General features: G+C 37.8%; 1 protein-coding gene across 50 annotated transcripts in view; it reads right to left on the bottom strand.

The window, feature by feature from the left end:
- The window catches only part of LOC135216414 (muscle calcium channel subunit alpha-1-like), an 821,008-nt gene that overhangs the window by 16,434 nt on the left and 787,639 nt on the right, over window positions 1–16,935 (bottom strand). For 42 of the 50 annotated variants that reach the window (XR_010314879.1, XR_010314880.1, XR_010314881.1 and 39 more), the window contains 8 exons: window positions 15,796–15,944; window positions 15,344–15,568; window positions 14,300–14,504; window positions 12,877–13,014; window positions 11,626–11,720; window positions 8,739–8,837; window positions 3,684–3,740; window positions 1,097–1,194 (listed from right to left, as the gene is read on the bottom strand). Coding sequence is in view for 47 of the 50 variants with exons in the window: in XM_064251735.1 (XP_064107805.1) it covers window positions 1,097–1,194; window positions 3,684–3,740; window positions 8,739–8,837; window positions 11,626–11,720; window positions 12,877–13,014; window positions 14,300–14,504; window positions 15,344–15,568; window positions 15,796–15,944 (1,066 nt within the window). In the remaining 3 variants the exon portion in view is untranslated. The remainder of the gene's footprint in view (window positions 1–1,096; window positions 1,195–3,683; window positions 3,741–8,738; window positions 8,838–11,625; window positions 11,721–12,876; window positions 13,015–14,299; window positions 14,505–15,343; window positions 15,569–15,795; window positions 15,945–16,935) is intronic. The other 8 variants (XM_064251720.1, XM_064251722.1, XM_064251730.1 and 5 more) reach the window with 3 other exon arrangements.

Genomic DNA, 16,935 nt, shown 5'->3' with positions numbered 1-16,935 from the left:
GGTGCACTGACAGCACTACTAGTACACCCCTACGAGGGACGGCTTGAAGCGTAACTGTCACAATAATCATTTCCAGCACAAGTCACAGACAAGAGAGTACATATCTATCTTTGCACAATTGGGGGGGGGGGGGGGGGTGCCGTCCCTTTGGTATAAGTGTTTTAGTTTTACAAGACAGATTTGGTTTAGTTTACAACTGATGTTTCGTATATACATCAATGAAGCAGAAAATATAAGGTAGGGTCTGATTTTTCTTTTAGCTTTTCTCAAAATTGGTATCAGCATCCATTTGATTGACGTTCTAACAACATCTTAAATTTCATGCACATTCCTGAACGTCTTCAATGCTTTCTCAAGCATCTTAAAGGTTTCCTGATTTGCCTGTGTGCATTCTCAATCACGACTGGGGATCGTCACCTTTATCTATCTCTGATTTCCTTCGACTAAGATTTCAAGAAATGATTCTCGAGTTAAAAATGGACTTGGGTAGAAGAATCTACTTTCATCAAAACGGTAGTATTTCGAAAAATTAACGTGTCAGCCTACCAATCATAATCAATAGTGATATTTTTGTTTCAAAATCAATGGAAAATTTGTATCATATGTTTTTTTTTCATGCATTACAAACGCTGCTCCAAAATTAAAACTGTATAAAAAATACAGCAGACATTTATCACACAGATTTAGTGCCCTGCAACTGACACCGGTTTACACCACAAAATTAATCTTAAAAAAATATATATATATAAAAAATGTTGCAAAAAAGCGTATGATGAAATCAAAAGTGAACACGACAAGAATATACATGTATATATAACATATACATATACATTATATATACATATTACATACATATATATAATATAGTATATATATATATGTATATGTTGTTACGGACATATACACCATAAAAGCCAGAATGGACTAACCTATTGAAGATGGGAAGGACCTCAGCCCGGTGCTCCAAGAGTTGCCTACAATTATCACATCTAGTAAGAGCAATAAAAGCAACGTGTAATAATCATTTGTGTGTGTATGTTTTGGGGGACGTGTGGTCATGTGTGGCTGTACGTGCGACCGTGGCCAGAATTCCTACCTTTCCAGAGGCGTAGGAGGGCGGTGAGACAGGTGATTGAGCGCTGTCTTCTCGTTGGAGTGTGCAGGAGAGTAGGAGAGGGAGTTTGTAGGAGAGATCTGGAAGTGAGTGATTGGGTGTGAGAACATACTTGACACTTGGGGCACGCTCGAGTCGCAAAGAACTCTCGAGTAGTAAGACTGAATCAAGAGCCTTTGGAAACTGAACAATAATGGAAAAGTAATGTGAACAAACTAGCTTTTAAAATTCTCTCCCGATAATGGGATTGGAGTTTTAGGCAAACGGTGTTGTAGATTATTGAATCCACTTAATATGATTATTATACATTCATGTTTGTGACCTCTAAAGCCGCTTACTTCATTCACAAAGTGTAGAGCGCTTTTAAAAGTTGACAAATAAGGGTATTACTACTCACTGAATTAAAGATTGTAATATCGCCTATATCACTTGATATGAATCTTGGAAAGTGGTTAGTTATAGACTACACTTGCCACAAACTCCAAAATTTATTGAAAAGGCTAAAAATAAGATTTTAATATTCTTTTTAAATAATGATGAATATAATAGAAAATTATATAAATATATAAATGTAATGTAATATTTCAGAAACTATATGAGAAATTATAAGCAAAATAAGAAATAATTATATACTCCTGCATGCACAGTAGTACTAGGGGACTATTGAGATAACAAGAAATTCAAAATATGAAAGATATTGAGATTAGCACTCGAAACCAGACGTTAGTTGGGTAAAACGAGACGGTAGTCAGCTAAGACCAGAAGTTAGTCAGGTAAAACCAGACGTTAGTCAGCTAAAACCAGAAGTTAGTCAGGTAAAATCACATGATTAATCACCAACACTGACTTAGACTCAACTCTCCAACAGTTTCCCTCAAAGTTCATACAAGTAAAAAATAACTTCTGTTGCATTATGATCATCTCATCATTTGCTGCAGGTTTTGCACTGATGTCAAAACACTGCATCTGCAATATGTGGACTCAATACTTGTGGACCCATAATATTTACATTAAGATCTTAATGGAAAGCATATTTGAGATCATTCACTGGTACGTGTTTGGACTGATTTGATAGATTCAACCAAATTCTTCATTTCTCTCTTCCTTTTCATTTTCATCTTTCTCTTACTAAGTGAACATTTCTGAATTAATGTTTGAATCAGTTGCCTTTTTTTTATACGGTACTGTGGAGGCCGCAGGATCACAAGGAAACATGCTTTAGTTGTCTCTTGAACAAGGGATGACTTTAGATCTCGAGAATAAGAAATACAATTGATACATTGCTTTATAATAGAATGAAATCTGTCATCTCAGGACAGATGTTCATTATACATGAAAGCCAATAACATGGTTATAGTCTCTTTATTTCCACGCAAATCTCGAACAACTCACGTTCCTGGCGGTTTATAAAAGATTATCTAGTTTACTTTAAAGTTGAACAACCAATTTTCCTTAGGTAGCTGTACTGACGTTATATTAAATGTGAATGTTTCTGCAGATTTCATAAAAAAAGCTGACATACATCTTAACCTCAAAACACAAATATACAAGACTGCTAATGTGCTACTGTTAGTTTGGTTGATTTGCAAAAGATGAAAAACTACCAATTGATACATTTTCTGTTCACAGCACAGCCAGTTGCACAATATTTTCTTGAACAACCACTAAAAGTAATCTCAACTACACGGAGTCTTAAGCACTCGCAGTGAATTCATGAGCTACTCTTAAATTAGCAACAAGTCGACCTTGTAGGAATAAATAAATGCTAATTTTCTTGCTAAACCAGTGTGAGGGTCCAGTGCAAAATTTCAAGAGTGCTGGTACTCAAAATCATCGGTGTCATTTTACCAAGATGGAGCACAGTTTCCACTCCAATAATAGGGTACAGTTGTAACTTTCTACATATAAAACCTCCTGGACCAAGGTTTGCCTAATTTGAAGCATCACTGAGCACCTTATAACTCTTCAACCAGGCCTACATGTCATTCTAGTTTCCTTAAGATCTTCATCACTTGTCTCTGAAAACTTTTTGATATTTGCCAATCCGTTGCTGGCCCAGTCAGGTCATAACTTACGAACATGCTTTGAAAATGTTAGTTTACTAAAAAGTGGAAGCTGATTACAGGCAGTCCCCAGGTTACTGCTGGGGTCCCATTCCCGGCAAGGCACTGTAAGCCGAAAATCGCTTTAACCCGAATCATCATAATTATAATGGGAATACATTGCAATAGCGCTGTTAGTCCGGGTTACAGCAATGTATGGCAGGTAAACAGCACCATGAGGTAAGCGCCATAAGTCTGGAATGACTTGACCCAAACCTGATGTAACCGGGGTCTACCTGTACACTAGTTTTGCCATCCTGGTCGCTACACACGAGGACGTCAAGAACAGGTGTACCGGCATTGTGACACTGGGTTACTGTCCAAAACAGTCTACTGACAGAGAAACACACTTTATTTTTAGTAGAGTACACGAGAAAATGTTAGTTACACTGAAGAGTTGACGTGTCTATTCTACATTATGTTCTTCTACAGCTGTTCGAAAGACGGACATAAAAACTTATTCTCACCATATTCATTATCTGGTTGTTTACTTTCAGTATAACAGGATGCAAGATATTTCCCCCCTGGAAAAACATCACACGAAGATATATTTTCCGATAAGTGTGCCTCATAAGCAAGCATCAGTCTTAAATACAAGTTGCAGTGTTTGTGTTCATTTGGTAAAGAATTATCTTGCTTTCAAATACAGGTATGCACATAGGAAGATTTGTGAGTGTTTATATACTGTATGCAGTGTAAACATACTACAAAAAATCTGTATTACGAAATATCTCTATGTTTGGAAGCATGCAAGAGTAATGAGGATGGGACAGCCGAACAAGATGAGAGAGTTTGCAAGAAAATTAACCACTCCTCCTGCTGTCAGTGTGGGTTTGTTCTTGTCGATTCTTTCAGCTGCGCTGCTTCTCCTCACCTACTTTGACTGTAGTGCATAGGTTGAATAAAAATATAAGCACAAAGATGACACGTTTAGCCTTTATCCCAGTTGTCAACCACAACTGTTCCTGCACTTGCCAATACACTATTAATCTCCAAATATACTGTATTTCATATTTCCATGATAATCAAACTATGATGAAAATAATGCTGAACTCCTGGGTAGCGGCTGAGCAACATTCACCCCAACCAGCCCCTAAACACCTGATACCAGATCCATCTACTGAATATAAGCTGGCTAAATATTGTGGAATCAACAATATCATTTCCTCCTTCTCCAGGGAGAATCATGAACTGACTAGCTATTGTTTCACATTTCGGTATTTACTGGGACACCGTGATTAATTCTAGTAGTTGCCTGCACTTTGAAATGGAGACATATAATTCAAGATCATAAGTGATATATCAAAACATCTTTCTACATATCACGAAAGGAAGTGAAAGAGAGGTTTGATATACACCCAGGATAATGTGCAAGGTGTCATTTGGTAAAGAGATTGTAGCTGTAGGTGTAAAATTAGGAGTAAAACTGTCGCTTAAGGTACCAAGTACAACGTTTAAGTTAAAAAATTCAGAAGTGTGAAGGAGGAGTGTGGAAGAACTCCCACCAAGAATGTATTAATGTAGTACCTGAGTCTAAAGAAGAGTGTTAAGACCACTTATGAAATTAATACAATGTTCGAATCCTTATTTAAAAATAAAATGGAGAATCTTATCAAATATTTCCACAGCTATCACTACTGCACTATTGGTAAACGTACTCAAGGTTAGGGGTATTGCGTCACTAATTGTAAACGTACTCAAGGTTAGGGGTATTGCCTCACTATTTGTAAATGTACTCAAGGCTAGGGGTATCACCTCTTTACAAGGACTCTGATATTAGAGGACATTCTTTTGATCCAAGTAATTTTACGCTTTCCATTCTAAGTATGTTTCATTACCGTCACACACAAATGGTCACTGTCCCTAGCTGGATATTTCGACACTCAATCTAGTTGAAGTACGTTTTGACAGACTTGGGTGATAATCTGCTACACAGACTAAACAAGAAACCTTTCACTTGATAGGCAACTAAAAATTGTTTTTCCTAGTGGACCAGTGTAAAATGGATTCAAATGAACTCACAGCTTATTCTTTTAGTAATCTGAAAGAATCTTTTGATTACTGTAAACTGCTTTCAGAAAAGAACTATTCACAGAAAAAATAATGGTAAAATAATAAAAAAATATTCCTCCTTCTCTCTTGAAAAAGTCTACTTGTTCTCTGGCTACTATCAAACTGCTGCACCAACATTTTTTCAAATTACCTACTTCCTTAAAGTTATCAGGATCTTTGAGTAACAATATATTCTACCAAATCCTAAGTATTTTAGCACTGGCCAATGCAATACAATCCTGCATATCATTTCGTTTGTAAATTCTCAATGACGCTTTTAATAGCGTACTCCATTGGTATTTGAATGCCACAAATTCAATTTCCTCCATTAGAAATCACTGTACACAAACTCCAAAGAATTTTATCCCTTCTATCAGAGTGGAATGCAGTCAAGACGAAATGGTGTGCAGTATTCTCCAGCTAATATCAGTAATGACTAATCCCTTGCGGGTTGTACTAAACTGTCATGTCCCTTGCTGAGACACGTGAACATCTGCCAAGAAAAGAACCATAGCAGCATCATATGTGAAGCATTCAGAAACCCCATTTCACATGATGCAAGACTTGGGGGTCAAAGAGCTACACAACTTAAGACAGCTGGGTGCAGGGATACAACATTCCACATTGTATGGTCAAAGTTTACTTCTATATTCCATACAAGAACTGATATTTGCTCAACCTATCTCCTGGTCAGCAGATTTTGTCAATCTGAAATGTACGCAGTGATTCATGCAAGAAAAATAGTTCATGCATTGTGTGTGAAACACTTCTTTCTAGCAAGCAATACTGGATGCATTTCAGGTTTCATGCACATAGCTTTACAAAAGCCGTGTTCTTACAGATACAGACAGGGTTACTCTGATAACAGGCATACAGTATAACACTCTATTCTTTTGAATTTTGTAATGCTAACATAGCCGAAATCAATCTTACAAAACTTAAAATGAATTAAACTTGAAACTCAGGAAGTAATCTGAAGTCCAACAGAAAAATACCGTTGCAGAGTCATATTTCTAAGACTAAAATACACCCTGTAGCTATTAAATAAACATTTTTTGGGGGGGTTTCTGCACGACCCGCTTGCTATAAATACTACAAAAATTAGACATTATGTTGCACAAAGCCACTGATATTGTTAGTGCTTGCCGAGTAAGTGATTAACCATTTCTCGTTAAGACCGATTAGAAGTCGCCTAATACCTGGGGAGAATCTGGAAATGGCGGTTAGGGGAAGAGGTCAGGGGTCAGGGGTCAGGGGTCGGGGGTCAACACTCACAGGATGCAAACTACTCACTACTTCCGACATCCCACTGGGACGTGATCCTTTTGCAGGATACAAAGACACAATGCGTTCTACTGACAGGCTAACATGAGGGCTTGGCTTGGCTTGCCTTAGCTAAGCTCAGTCACATGTAACTCACATTAATCTAATGTTATTCCCTTAAGTGATCCCTAGAATGTGAATTCCTTACACCTGTAGAAAAGTTACTGCAGAGGAGTGAGGTGAAACATGAAAGTTAGTCTGTAATCATCCCATGTAAATGTTATGTGATATAAGAGTTATGTTTCATGTATACATGTACGACCACACTCCGCACATTCTCACACGGGATGGAGACTATGACTGTCGTCGATATGACGCCATCTTACAAGAAATAGTCAACCTCCCATACACATAACATTCATTGAAGTAAGTATTAATGGCAGAGTCGAGTAAACAGTCACCACCTACACTTGCAACTTTTTAGGGGATGTCAAGATTTTCTGAAACTTGAGGGTTTGGTTCTCGACAGTTTAACTTTTCCTAAGAAAAATTTATTCAAGTGTATTTTATATCTATTCATTAATAGTAACACTTAGTTGGACTAGAGTTACAAAAATATTTTTAATGATTTTTTTTTCTATTATTTTCATTAGAATGCTACAGATTTTGGACTGACTTGAATACAAGCATTGTCAAGATTCATGAATAATGAAAGGAACTACATCGCTAATGATACTGGAATCTATGCTATACAATTCAAAGAAAAGCAATGTTAAGTATTGGGAAAATCAGCATCACTTCGAATCAACCAAACTTGATGCCCCATGTCAAGTGGAGTTTGTACATGCTGGGCACTAATGAATAACTACATTTTGCTCTGTTAATTCCTCTATCACTAAGTTTTAAAGTACAAACTGTCTGCTATACTCATACCAATTAATAATCTTGACAATGTAAATAACCTATACACTGCAGTCCACTAACTTGATCTTGCATTATATTCCAAAAAATTCATGCACATCCTGTGGAAGTATTTATATGGCATTTGTGTAAAGAGGGGCAAGTGCAATACTTGACGTGGCCAGTGTATGTAATACTTTTGATCTAGTCGAAAAGTTGACTAGCAGTGTCATTTTCACATGTAACGCACAGTACAGGGCAATCAGTCAGTGAACGTACATGTAATTATTGTTAAAATGAGAGTTAAAATGTTGTACAATACAGCACGCATGTAGATTGAACTGAGGTTGAGTGACAGTATAACCCATGAAAACCATCAATAAACTATAATTCGAAAACTTAACTGTTACCCCTTTCCCCACACTGCAAGAGTGTACAAGATAAGTAGAGGTTTGAAGTGCTTTACAAATCAATTAGATAATTGATATCAAATCTTCAACTTGATTTAACTTGTCATGAACTCGGAAAAACAAATTTCATGTTCAAATTTTATGTTCATATGCTTTAGCCGCCAGTACTGAAGTATGAAGGTATACTGATGGTAAATGTAAGAGCACTAGATTTTATGAAATTTGCATAAATTCTTCAAAAAACTTGGCCAAACCAATGAATATTGGCTTCTTAGATTTTTATATTACCAAAGGACAGCCTCACTTTCATAATCATAGGCATTTGCCAATTCTTAGTGAAAACTGAAAGAATTTCACAAAAATTGAAAGAATTTCAGCACTGGAAAATTCCCACACTACAAGACTTATTTTTAATGGGGGATTCACGGACACTGAAGTCCTTCCAAGGTTCTTCCTGGGATATACTGTCACTCAGAGAAGGTTGTCAGAGATTGTCAACCAGTGTGTGCCTCACTTGTGCAAACTCCATCACCAAAATCGTATTTTTGAATGAGTTTGTGTCATTTCTGTACCTATAAAAAACCGGGAGTGCACTAATATGCTAAGAGCAAAATACTTTCGAACTTTTCTACCCTACGTATCTTAGTAAACTGAATTCCATCGGTCAGTTGCAATGATTATGGGTATAATCTACTGCACTCTGTAAAACAAAAATGACTTAAGGACATTCTGAAATCACTTGTTTTCTGGATCTTCATCTGTTTATGGAACAGGACACCTAAAGGAGTGTTGAAAAAGCACAAAAAAAAGTAGGACAGTATTGAAAAAATGGACAGGAAAAATGTTGCTGTCACAGTGATTGGAAGGAATTCAGTTCACAGAGGTGGTGATACTTACTTTGGCATGGTGCCCCGAGTTGACGCGGAGTGAGCGAGTTCGTTGTAGGCTTTTCACTCTCATGGACGACCAAACCGAGCCGAACAAGGAGTGGTTACGCTAGAAAACCACCACCGGGAGGGAGGGTACGGTTAATGTGTTGTGGGACACATGGTTACTGTTAGTGAGTTGCAATTTGGCTAATGACAGCAATCACTGGCAGAGCAAGCACTCTCTTCAGAATAATAAATATGAGACAAGGAAGGCTGTAAATGCTGGCAAAAGAAAACTGGCAGGCACTTGTTAATGCAGTACTAAATCAAATTTTCTAATACAGTACTACACAAAGAGCATATCTTGGTTAAACATAAGATAATTGCTTGCAAAATCAGCAGTTTAGTACTAGATATTGGGTTAAAGTTAAATATAATGGAAGGACAGAAGTTGAGTTAGTAATTCGTTTTGCGGTCAGTTACACGCATAGCTTTGAATTTATTTTCTCAATGCTGCTGCATACAGAATCTTTGTTAAATGGAAAAAATGTTCGAAGCTACCGGATTTGATCTCGAGGGAGGGTTGGGTGCTTGCGAAAATGGTTCCAAACTTCAGCGGAAGTCAAATAAAAAACAGAAATTACTGGGAGTGCTGTCTAGCGCGCTTCCAACATGTCAGATAAAGAAACTAGGATGCTACTTTTAATAGCATAGATGCATCTAATGTGACACAACAATAAAAATTACAGGCATTTCGGATTTCTTCTCCTGATTAACTGTTTCGTGGGCAATTTTCTCGAAGGCCTCCAATCATTTTGTTTACTCATATTTTTGGGCGCTCCATCCACATTTGATCTCCAGACATGGCTAGTGAACAGGCACTCTCATCTTTGGAAGTGAAACAAAAGGGCGGTGGGGGGGGAGGGGGGAAGCTGGTGAAATTGTCAAGCAGTGTGTTTCAACAGCTCTACCTTACACAGCAGCTGACCAGCAGTGTGTGGAGACTAAAAGACCTTGCGTTTGTCAGATTGAATCATCAAACTACAGTTGTATTACCGCATGACTGGAACAGCACTGCCGGTGGTGCAAGCCACGGCACTGCTGCGGCACAAGGCATCATGACTGCAGCCAGGCACATTCTGACGGTGTTCCTAATACCATCTACCCCTACATTTAAGAGAGTTATTTTACGACTTCACCTACAAAGTATCTGCTGTTTCACTAAAAATGAACATTGGCTCTAGCGGCCGGCAGGCTGTACATAAGGACTGAACCTTGTAATGTAATAAAGGGAATGTAAATCAAAGTTAAAAAAGTATAAGTGAACGATACATTGACCGTAGTATGCAATGCATTCTGTGGTTTCGGTATCATTACATCATAATACTACAACCAACGCAGCTGTTGCAGGGAAGTCTAATCGTGAAAAAAAGAACAATCAACAAGTCACTTCTGTACCTGTTAGAAATGTCTGGTCTGTTGTGGCTTCGACACAATTTCTGAAAAAAACTATTCTGAGCATTTGTCTTGAACTCACTTTAAAGAACGACGTCATGACTCAAACACAACATTAACTCCAGAATACTAACAGCAGCTAACGTGACAAACAAAGTTTCATTTCTGACGCTCCTCAGACATCGAAGCCTTGAGGAACTCTGCAACCTACAGGTGACAGATAACGGCAGAAAAACAAAGTATGAGCCAAAAGTTGAATGAAAGAAAGATGAAATCAACTACTTCCTATGACATATAGGAAAAGTATATGCGTCTGATCTACACTTGGCGTTTCCTCATCATAAAAAGACAACAAAAGCTTCTCTCAAACTAGCGTTCGAATGACGGTAAGAATTTGCCAACTGTGGCAATTATTTTTGAGCAAACAGTTTGACTTCTTCGTGTTCCAACAAGTTTCACTTGCGACTGGTCATGAAGTGAGAATGAACTGAACAAGTTTACAACAAAAAATGATAAAAAATTATACGTCATTGTGGAAATTGTGCCGAACGTCAGTCATGACGCTAACTGCCAGTTATGTTGTAATGCAGCCTAATGCCTCATCTGAAAGAGGCAAAGATATGGTAAAATTTGTTTTCTACAATTAATAGAGCTACAGAAAAGTCACTATGTTATCCTTGCTACAGCCAAAACTAACTTATTGCTAATTCATTTTGTACTGAAGACTTCTAGAATGACGAAGCTGGCAATGTTCCCAGTTCTTCGTGGTTCACAATAAACTACGTGGTGGTTAATGCAGGACTAAATGCAAGTTAATTGCAACAGATATTGTGAAGAGAGGCAACAGACATTTTCCAAAGTCATGGACACTTGTTTGATCATTCAATTTGTTACTACTAAGAGCATTAAATGCCTCAGCTACCGAAGCTCAACGAGCAGACTAATCGATTAAGTTTAGAAAATAAGAGGTACTATCTTTGAAGAGAAAAGGGCTTACCACAGTGGGTGTGGTACATCATTTGCCTCTGACATTAACAGAACGAGACATATGACATAGATAGACATTTCTTCCAACTACTCTCATTTACCTTGAATTCATGCTACTCAAGTTTTTAGATCTGAAACCCTCTTTAACTTCATACTTCAGTTAATCTCCTGACCACTGCTAATAATATAAAAATACATACACGATAATTTACATAATAGCACTATTACATTCTATCTGGAAAAAATGCAGTTAATTAATTTCCTATTGAACTGAGAGAAAAAAAACAAAGGTCATTATTGATCTATTGTGAAAGTTCTTCTCATTAACTACTGGCTTTCCAAATTATTCAGTAGATATAGCCACATCACAGACCACACGAGGCTCAACGCCTCGCAAATATGAAGACTAAGACTTTTGAATAAAAATGTCTAAGAGAAGAACGGTTACTTTGAGAGATGGATCAAACACTTACCCTATGAGTAGGAATGTCATCGTCACGCATCTCGTCCAAGTTGCCAGAAATGGCACGTTTGAGCTCAGGACCAGCTTCGTGTAATGTTCTAAGACCTGCAACACAAAAACAGTATTGTAACAAGAAGCTAAACAGTTAGGACATACAACCTGAACTACAATTTGAGCTCAGGACCAGCTGTACATAATGTTCTGAGGCCTGCACCACAAAAACAGTGTTGTAACAAGAAGCTAATCAGGACATGCAACCTGAACTACAATTCTAGATTACGACCAGCAGTGCATAATGATCAAAGACTTTCTAACAAAGCTGTGACAAGAAAATAAGAAACCTAAAACATATAAACTGAATGAAATGCTGCAAGATTCAGTATTCTCAAATATCAGAAAATAATATTATCAGTTGGCTTTTCGCCTAGATTTTATACTTGCCTCTACAGAACTGTGTTGGCTTGTTAAATTTGGTTAATGAAACCTTATGCCAGACATTTTCCAATATCTTAGAAATATCAAGGGCACTAACTAAATATTTTCCAGAGCCCTGTAGACAACATGATCAGGCACTAGTGGGATGAGAATGGCCCCTGTTAATTTTACAAGCTCCTGTCTTAAAACCAGATCTCATTTAGTGTTGTTCCCATCTCAAAACCTCATCTCATTTAGTGTTGTTTCTGTCTTAAAACCACATCTCATTTAGTGTTGTTTCTGTCTTAAAACCTCATCTCCTTTAGTGTTGTTTCTTCTTCTTAAAAAACTCATCTCATGTAGTGCTGATCCCATCTCAAAACCTCATCTCATTTAGTGTTGTTTCTGTCTTAAAACCACATCTCATTTAGTGTTGTTTCTGTCTTAAAACCTCATCTCATTTAGTGTTGTTTCTGTCTTAAAACCACATCTCATTTAGTGTTGTTTCTGTCTTAAAACCTCATCTCATTTAGTGTTGTTTCTGTCTTAAAACCACATCTCATGTAGTGCTGTTCCCATCTCAAAACCACATCTCATGTAGTGCTGTTCCCATCTCAAAACCACATCTCATGTAGTGCTGTTCCCATCTCAAAACCACAATCTCTGTAAGTGTGCTTGTTTCCCATCTCAAACCCATCTCATGTAGTGCTGTTCCAATTTCCCCCCCCCCCTTCAACCACATCTCATGTAGTGCTGTTCCCACCTCAAAACCACATCTCATTTTAGTGCTGTTCCCATCTCAAAACCGATGTCACTTTAACCATAACCTGGTGGCCCTTTCACTTACCGGCTTGTAGTGTGACAGTGTTGGGGGACTCTTTGTCTATTTGTTCCTTAATCTCCATTTTCTTCTTCTTAAATCTCCTGAAGTAGTCTTGAATTAAGAAGGTGGCATAGAATTTGCCGACGGTCACATCGTCTTCCACTGCAAAGGAAAAGGAGAGTGTGATGATTTGCGCCTCAGAAATGTATTATCGCTTATTTGGGGAGTAAGCCTACAAACTACTTTGATGTTGTTGTTGTTGAGGGGCTAAGAAAGGTCTACAGAAGAGCCTAGGAAGGTCTGAAAGAGGTGTTTCGCATCAAGTTAAAGATACAGGAATTTTAATATGGGATGTTTATGATTTATTTATTAGAATGAAAGTGTAAAAAATAAATAGTGTGCATATTCAACAGTATAGAAAAATTATTGCTAATAAAATGTAGCATATTCATTTTAATTTTCGTCAGTGAAACAAGCCGCTATTTAACCATAGATTTTAGCACGATTTAATATACGATAAAATTTAGGAATATAATGTTTACAATTTATGCGTGAGGGGAAAATCTTGCAAGCATTCCGAGTAAGCTAGAGGTCAGATCACGCCTTGTCTATTACGATAGTCATTATTCAGAGGATGAACCCTATTCTTATGGCACAAGCCCACTGAAAGGGGCCATTGACCTCAACTGAAATTTAAGCTTCCAAAGAATATGGCATTCGCTTGAGAGAAGAAAGATGGTAATGGGAAATAAAGAAAGAAGAGATCACTTATCAAAAGGCAAAAATAAATTAACAAATTAATAAATAGAATTCATTTTTTTGTGTAGACAGGCACTAATGGTGAAATGATAGGTTCCAAGGAGGCATTCTCTTTAAGTCGCAGATTTTGTTAGATGCCATTCGCTACAGACAGACATAAAGGCTACCATGGTTAAAGGAAGACCAGTTCAATCAAACAAGGAAAATCTCACATGATAAAATTAAGATGGTTATGACTTATGACCTTTGGTCACTATTGTAAGCTTCACAGGAACCTCTCCTTTCAGAAAGTATTTTAAGTCAAGTGTCCTCAGTTATGGGAACCTCCCACTTTTCAGAAACTGTTTTAAGTAGTGTTCTCATTTATCAAACACTATCTGAATGACCTCAAAATTATTTTTAAACTATGATATTTCATTTCCCATTTCTTGTATAAGACGAACTAAGCCAGACTCACTTCGTCTTACATGAAAAATAAAAAATAAAATCATAGCTTGAAAATGATGTTGAGACCATTCAGACAGTTTCAGCTTTTGAAGAGAGAGGTTCCTACATCTTAGGATCCTGATTAGAAGGGACCCTTATCCTGAACCGAGAACCCTTAAAACTAAAGAACCTTTGAAAAGGACCTTTGAAGAGCGAGGAAGAGGATCCTGAAACAGAAAGAGCAACTTCTTCCAAAACTTACCTCCGACGGGAGGGACCACCTGATCCAGAAGTTTGGGATTTGTACGTTTCCAGATCTTTTTAATGACGGCTCTTAATTCTTCGTTCGCTTCATCTATGTTGCCCTCGGTTTTTATTCTTAGCGAGGTCCTGACTAATGCGAAGAGCGTCGCGTTAAACATAACCGTCCCGTCCGTATTTAATGGCATGTTCATCGCTACTAGACGCTGCAAAAACAAAAACAAAAATGGAGAAATGACCTCAGTGCATGTGGCAGAATCAGGAGGCCGAGTTACACTCGGGCACAATTTGCAAAACAGTTTCTCTTTCAAATCAATGACAGACTGAAATGACAACGGAAAATGGACATTACAAAGACAATTATTGTTGCATTTAATAAATTTATGATAGATAAAAAGATAACTGTCCATAGAAACACCATTGCATATAAAGGTTTTCTTTGAAATCAATGGCACACTGAAATGACAACGGGGAATGGGCATTACAAAGAACAAGTTCGTGATAGATAAAAAAAGTTGTCCATAGAAACATAATTTCATATAACTTCAGAATGATTATTAAAAAGTGCAATGTTATTCAGTTCAATGAAACACCAAATTGTCTGCGAAACAGAGGTCTGGTCATGTATGTTGTAAACATACTTTCTGGCCACATACACAACACATACTTCCTGCATAGAATCAGGAATTTCACATGATATGGAAAGTATGGGGTTATAAAGCCATTATGGAACTAGAACAGGAATTTCAGAAGACACTAAAAAGTATGAGGTTATAAAGCATTTACGGAACTATAGCAAGTCTTTCACATGCTATGAAAAGTAGATTGTCACAAAGCACTTTTGTAACTAGAACAGGAATTTCACATGACATGAAACGTATGGGGCTATAAACCACATATGAAAGTGCTCCATAACCCCAAACTTTTCATATCATGTGACATTCCTGTAGGTGGTCACCAAACCCTTTTGGAACAAGAACAGGAATATCACGTGACATGAAAAGTACGAGGCCTCAAAACAGTACGAAATTGTCACGGCACTTACTTTACAAGCTACACGATAAGGACACAGTTTTCCAAAGCCTAAAGGCGGCGATATTTTCCTGAGAAGGGTGACCACGTCGAGGTGCTTGATCCTGCCTTTAGCGTCGGGGTCGTACTCTGACCACAGAGTGATGAACTCGTCGAGGTGGTGGGGTCCCAAAATAGACCAATCGCGGGTGAGATAATCGAAGTTGTCCATGATGACGGCCACGAACAAGTTGATGATCTGCCGGGTAAAGGAAAATTGTGATGAATGGAAGATCCTGTTTTTCCTGAATGGAATCGACTACAATATAGAATTTAGGCCCAAGGACAAGCGCTGTGACCTGCGAGGTCATTCGGCGCTGAAAGGGAAATTGGCAGTAAAAGGTTTGAAAGGTGTAACAGGAGGAAAACCTCAAAGCGCTACAAAAACTCGACAATGATCCCTGGGGTTCGTCTGGTAATACTCACCAGGAATGAGCACAGAGTATAAAAGGAAATGAAGTAGGGATAGGCCACCATCGAGCCGCAGGACTCCGCTTTTCCGTAGTCCTCAGACTGAGGGTCGCACTGGGCATCCGGCGGGAGACAGGACAACATGATATCCTGCCACGCCTCACCTGAAAAGTGCAAAAATTTGTCAGTTTTTTCGTCACGGACACTTAAAGACAAGAGGGTCAAGAATCTCGCCCTAGAAAGACACATAGAACAGGGATATGAACATTTAGCCATGCGTACGTTTATCATACAGTGATAAAGAGCATAGTGGGTTACATAATAAATATAAAAAAGGTTCGTTTAATTTTATTATCTTGCTGCATCTTATCTTACGATTGAGATGAATGCATTGACCCTACAAGAATATTCTCTAAGGCCCTCAGGTGATACAGTAACTAAAGCAGACTAATCAATGGAGAATTTTCAATGAATTTTTATTTTCTTTTTTTCCACTTTATTTCAAAGTAATTTGTTTTAGCTGCCAAATTATAACTATTTTGGATGGAATGGAATGTGATATCAAAATTAGGCCAAAGGTGAAGCGTTGGAACCTATGAGGTCATTCAGCGCTGAAAATTGTTACAATAATTGTTAGGGAAGGGTGGAAAGTAAGATGGAAAATGAGAGAGAATATGAAAGGAGGTACAGTAAAATGAATTAAATGGGTTGCAGATAAGGACGAAATGGAAGGGAACCTTTAGTCATGCCTACAGCGCACCGCGTGAGGTGCACTGACAGCACCAACCGTCTCCCCCCCCCCACTCCCACCCCCCGCCCACGGGGACAAACAAGGTTGTGATTGTGATCTTGTCTTTCTCGAGTTTAAACTAAATAAACGACGAAATAACCAAAATATAAGACTAGCAAAAAGCAGCGAGGGAAAAAAAGAAAAAAATTCTTGATTTCATCTGGACAAACAGGGTGTCCATAAAGTCCCAGTACCATTCTGAGCAATTAATACTTGAAATGGTACTGGGACTTTATGGACATCCTGTATGTCTTATAAATAGACCATGTTTTATTTATTTATTTATTCATCTTTATTTCAATGTGTCTCATCTGAACGGAAAACCATTAAAGTAAAAAAAAAAAAATTTGAAAAGAGAAAATACG

This window comes from Macrobrachium nipponense, chromosome 6, assembly GCF_015104395.2.
Source record: "Macrobrachium nipponense isolate FS-2020 chromosome 6, ASM1510439v2, whole genome shotgun sequence".
NCBI lineage: Eukaryota > Metazoa > Arthropoda > Malacostraca > Decapoda > Palaemonidae > Macrobrachium > Macrobrachium nipponense.
The sequence above is the reverse complement of the archived record's forward strand: the minus strand, read 5'-3'. Positions and strand labels throughout refer to the sequence as shown.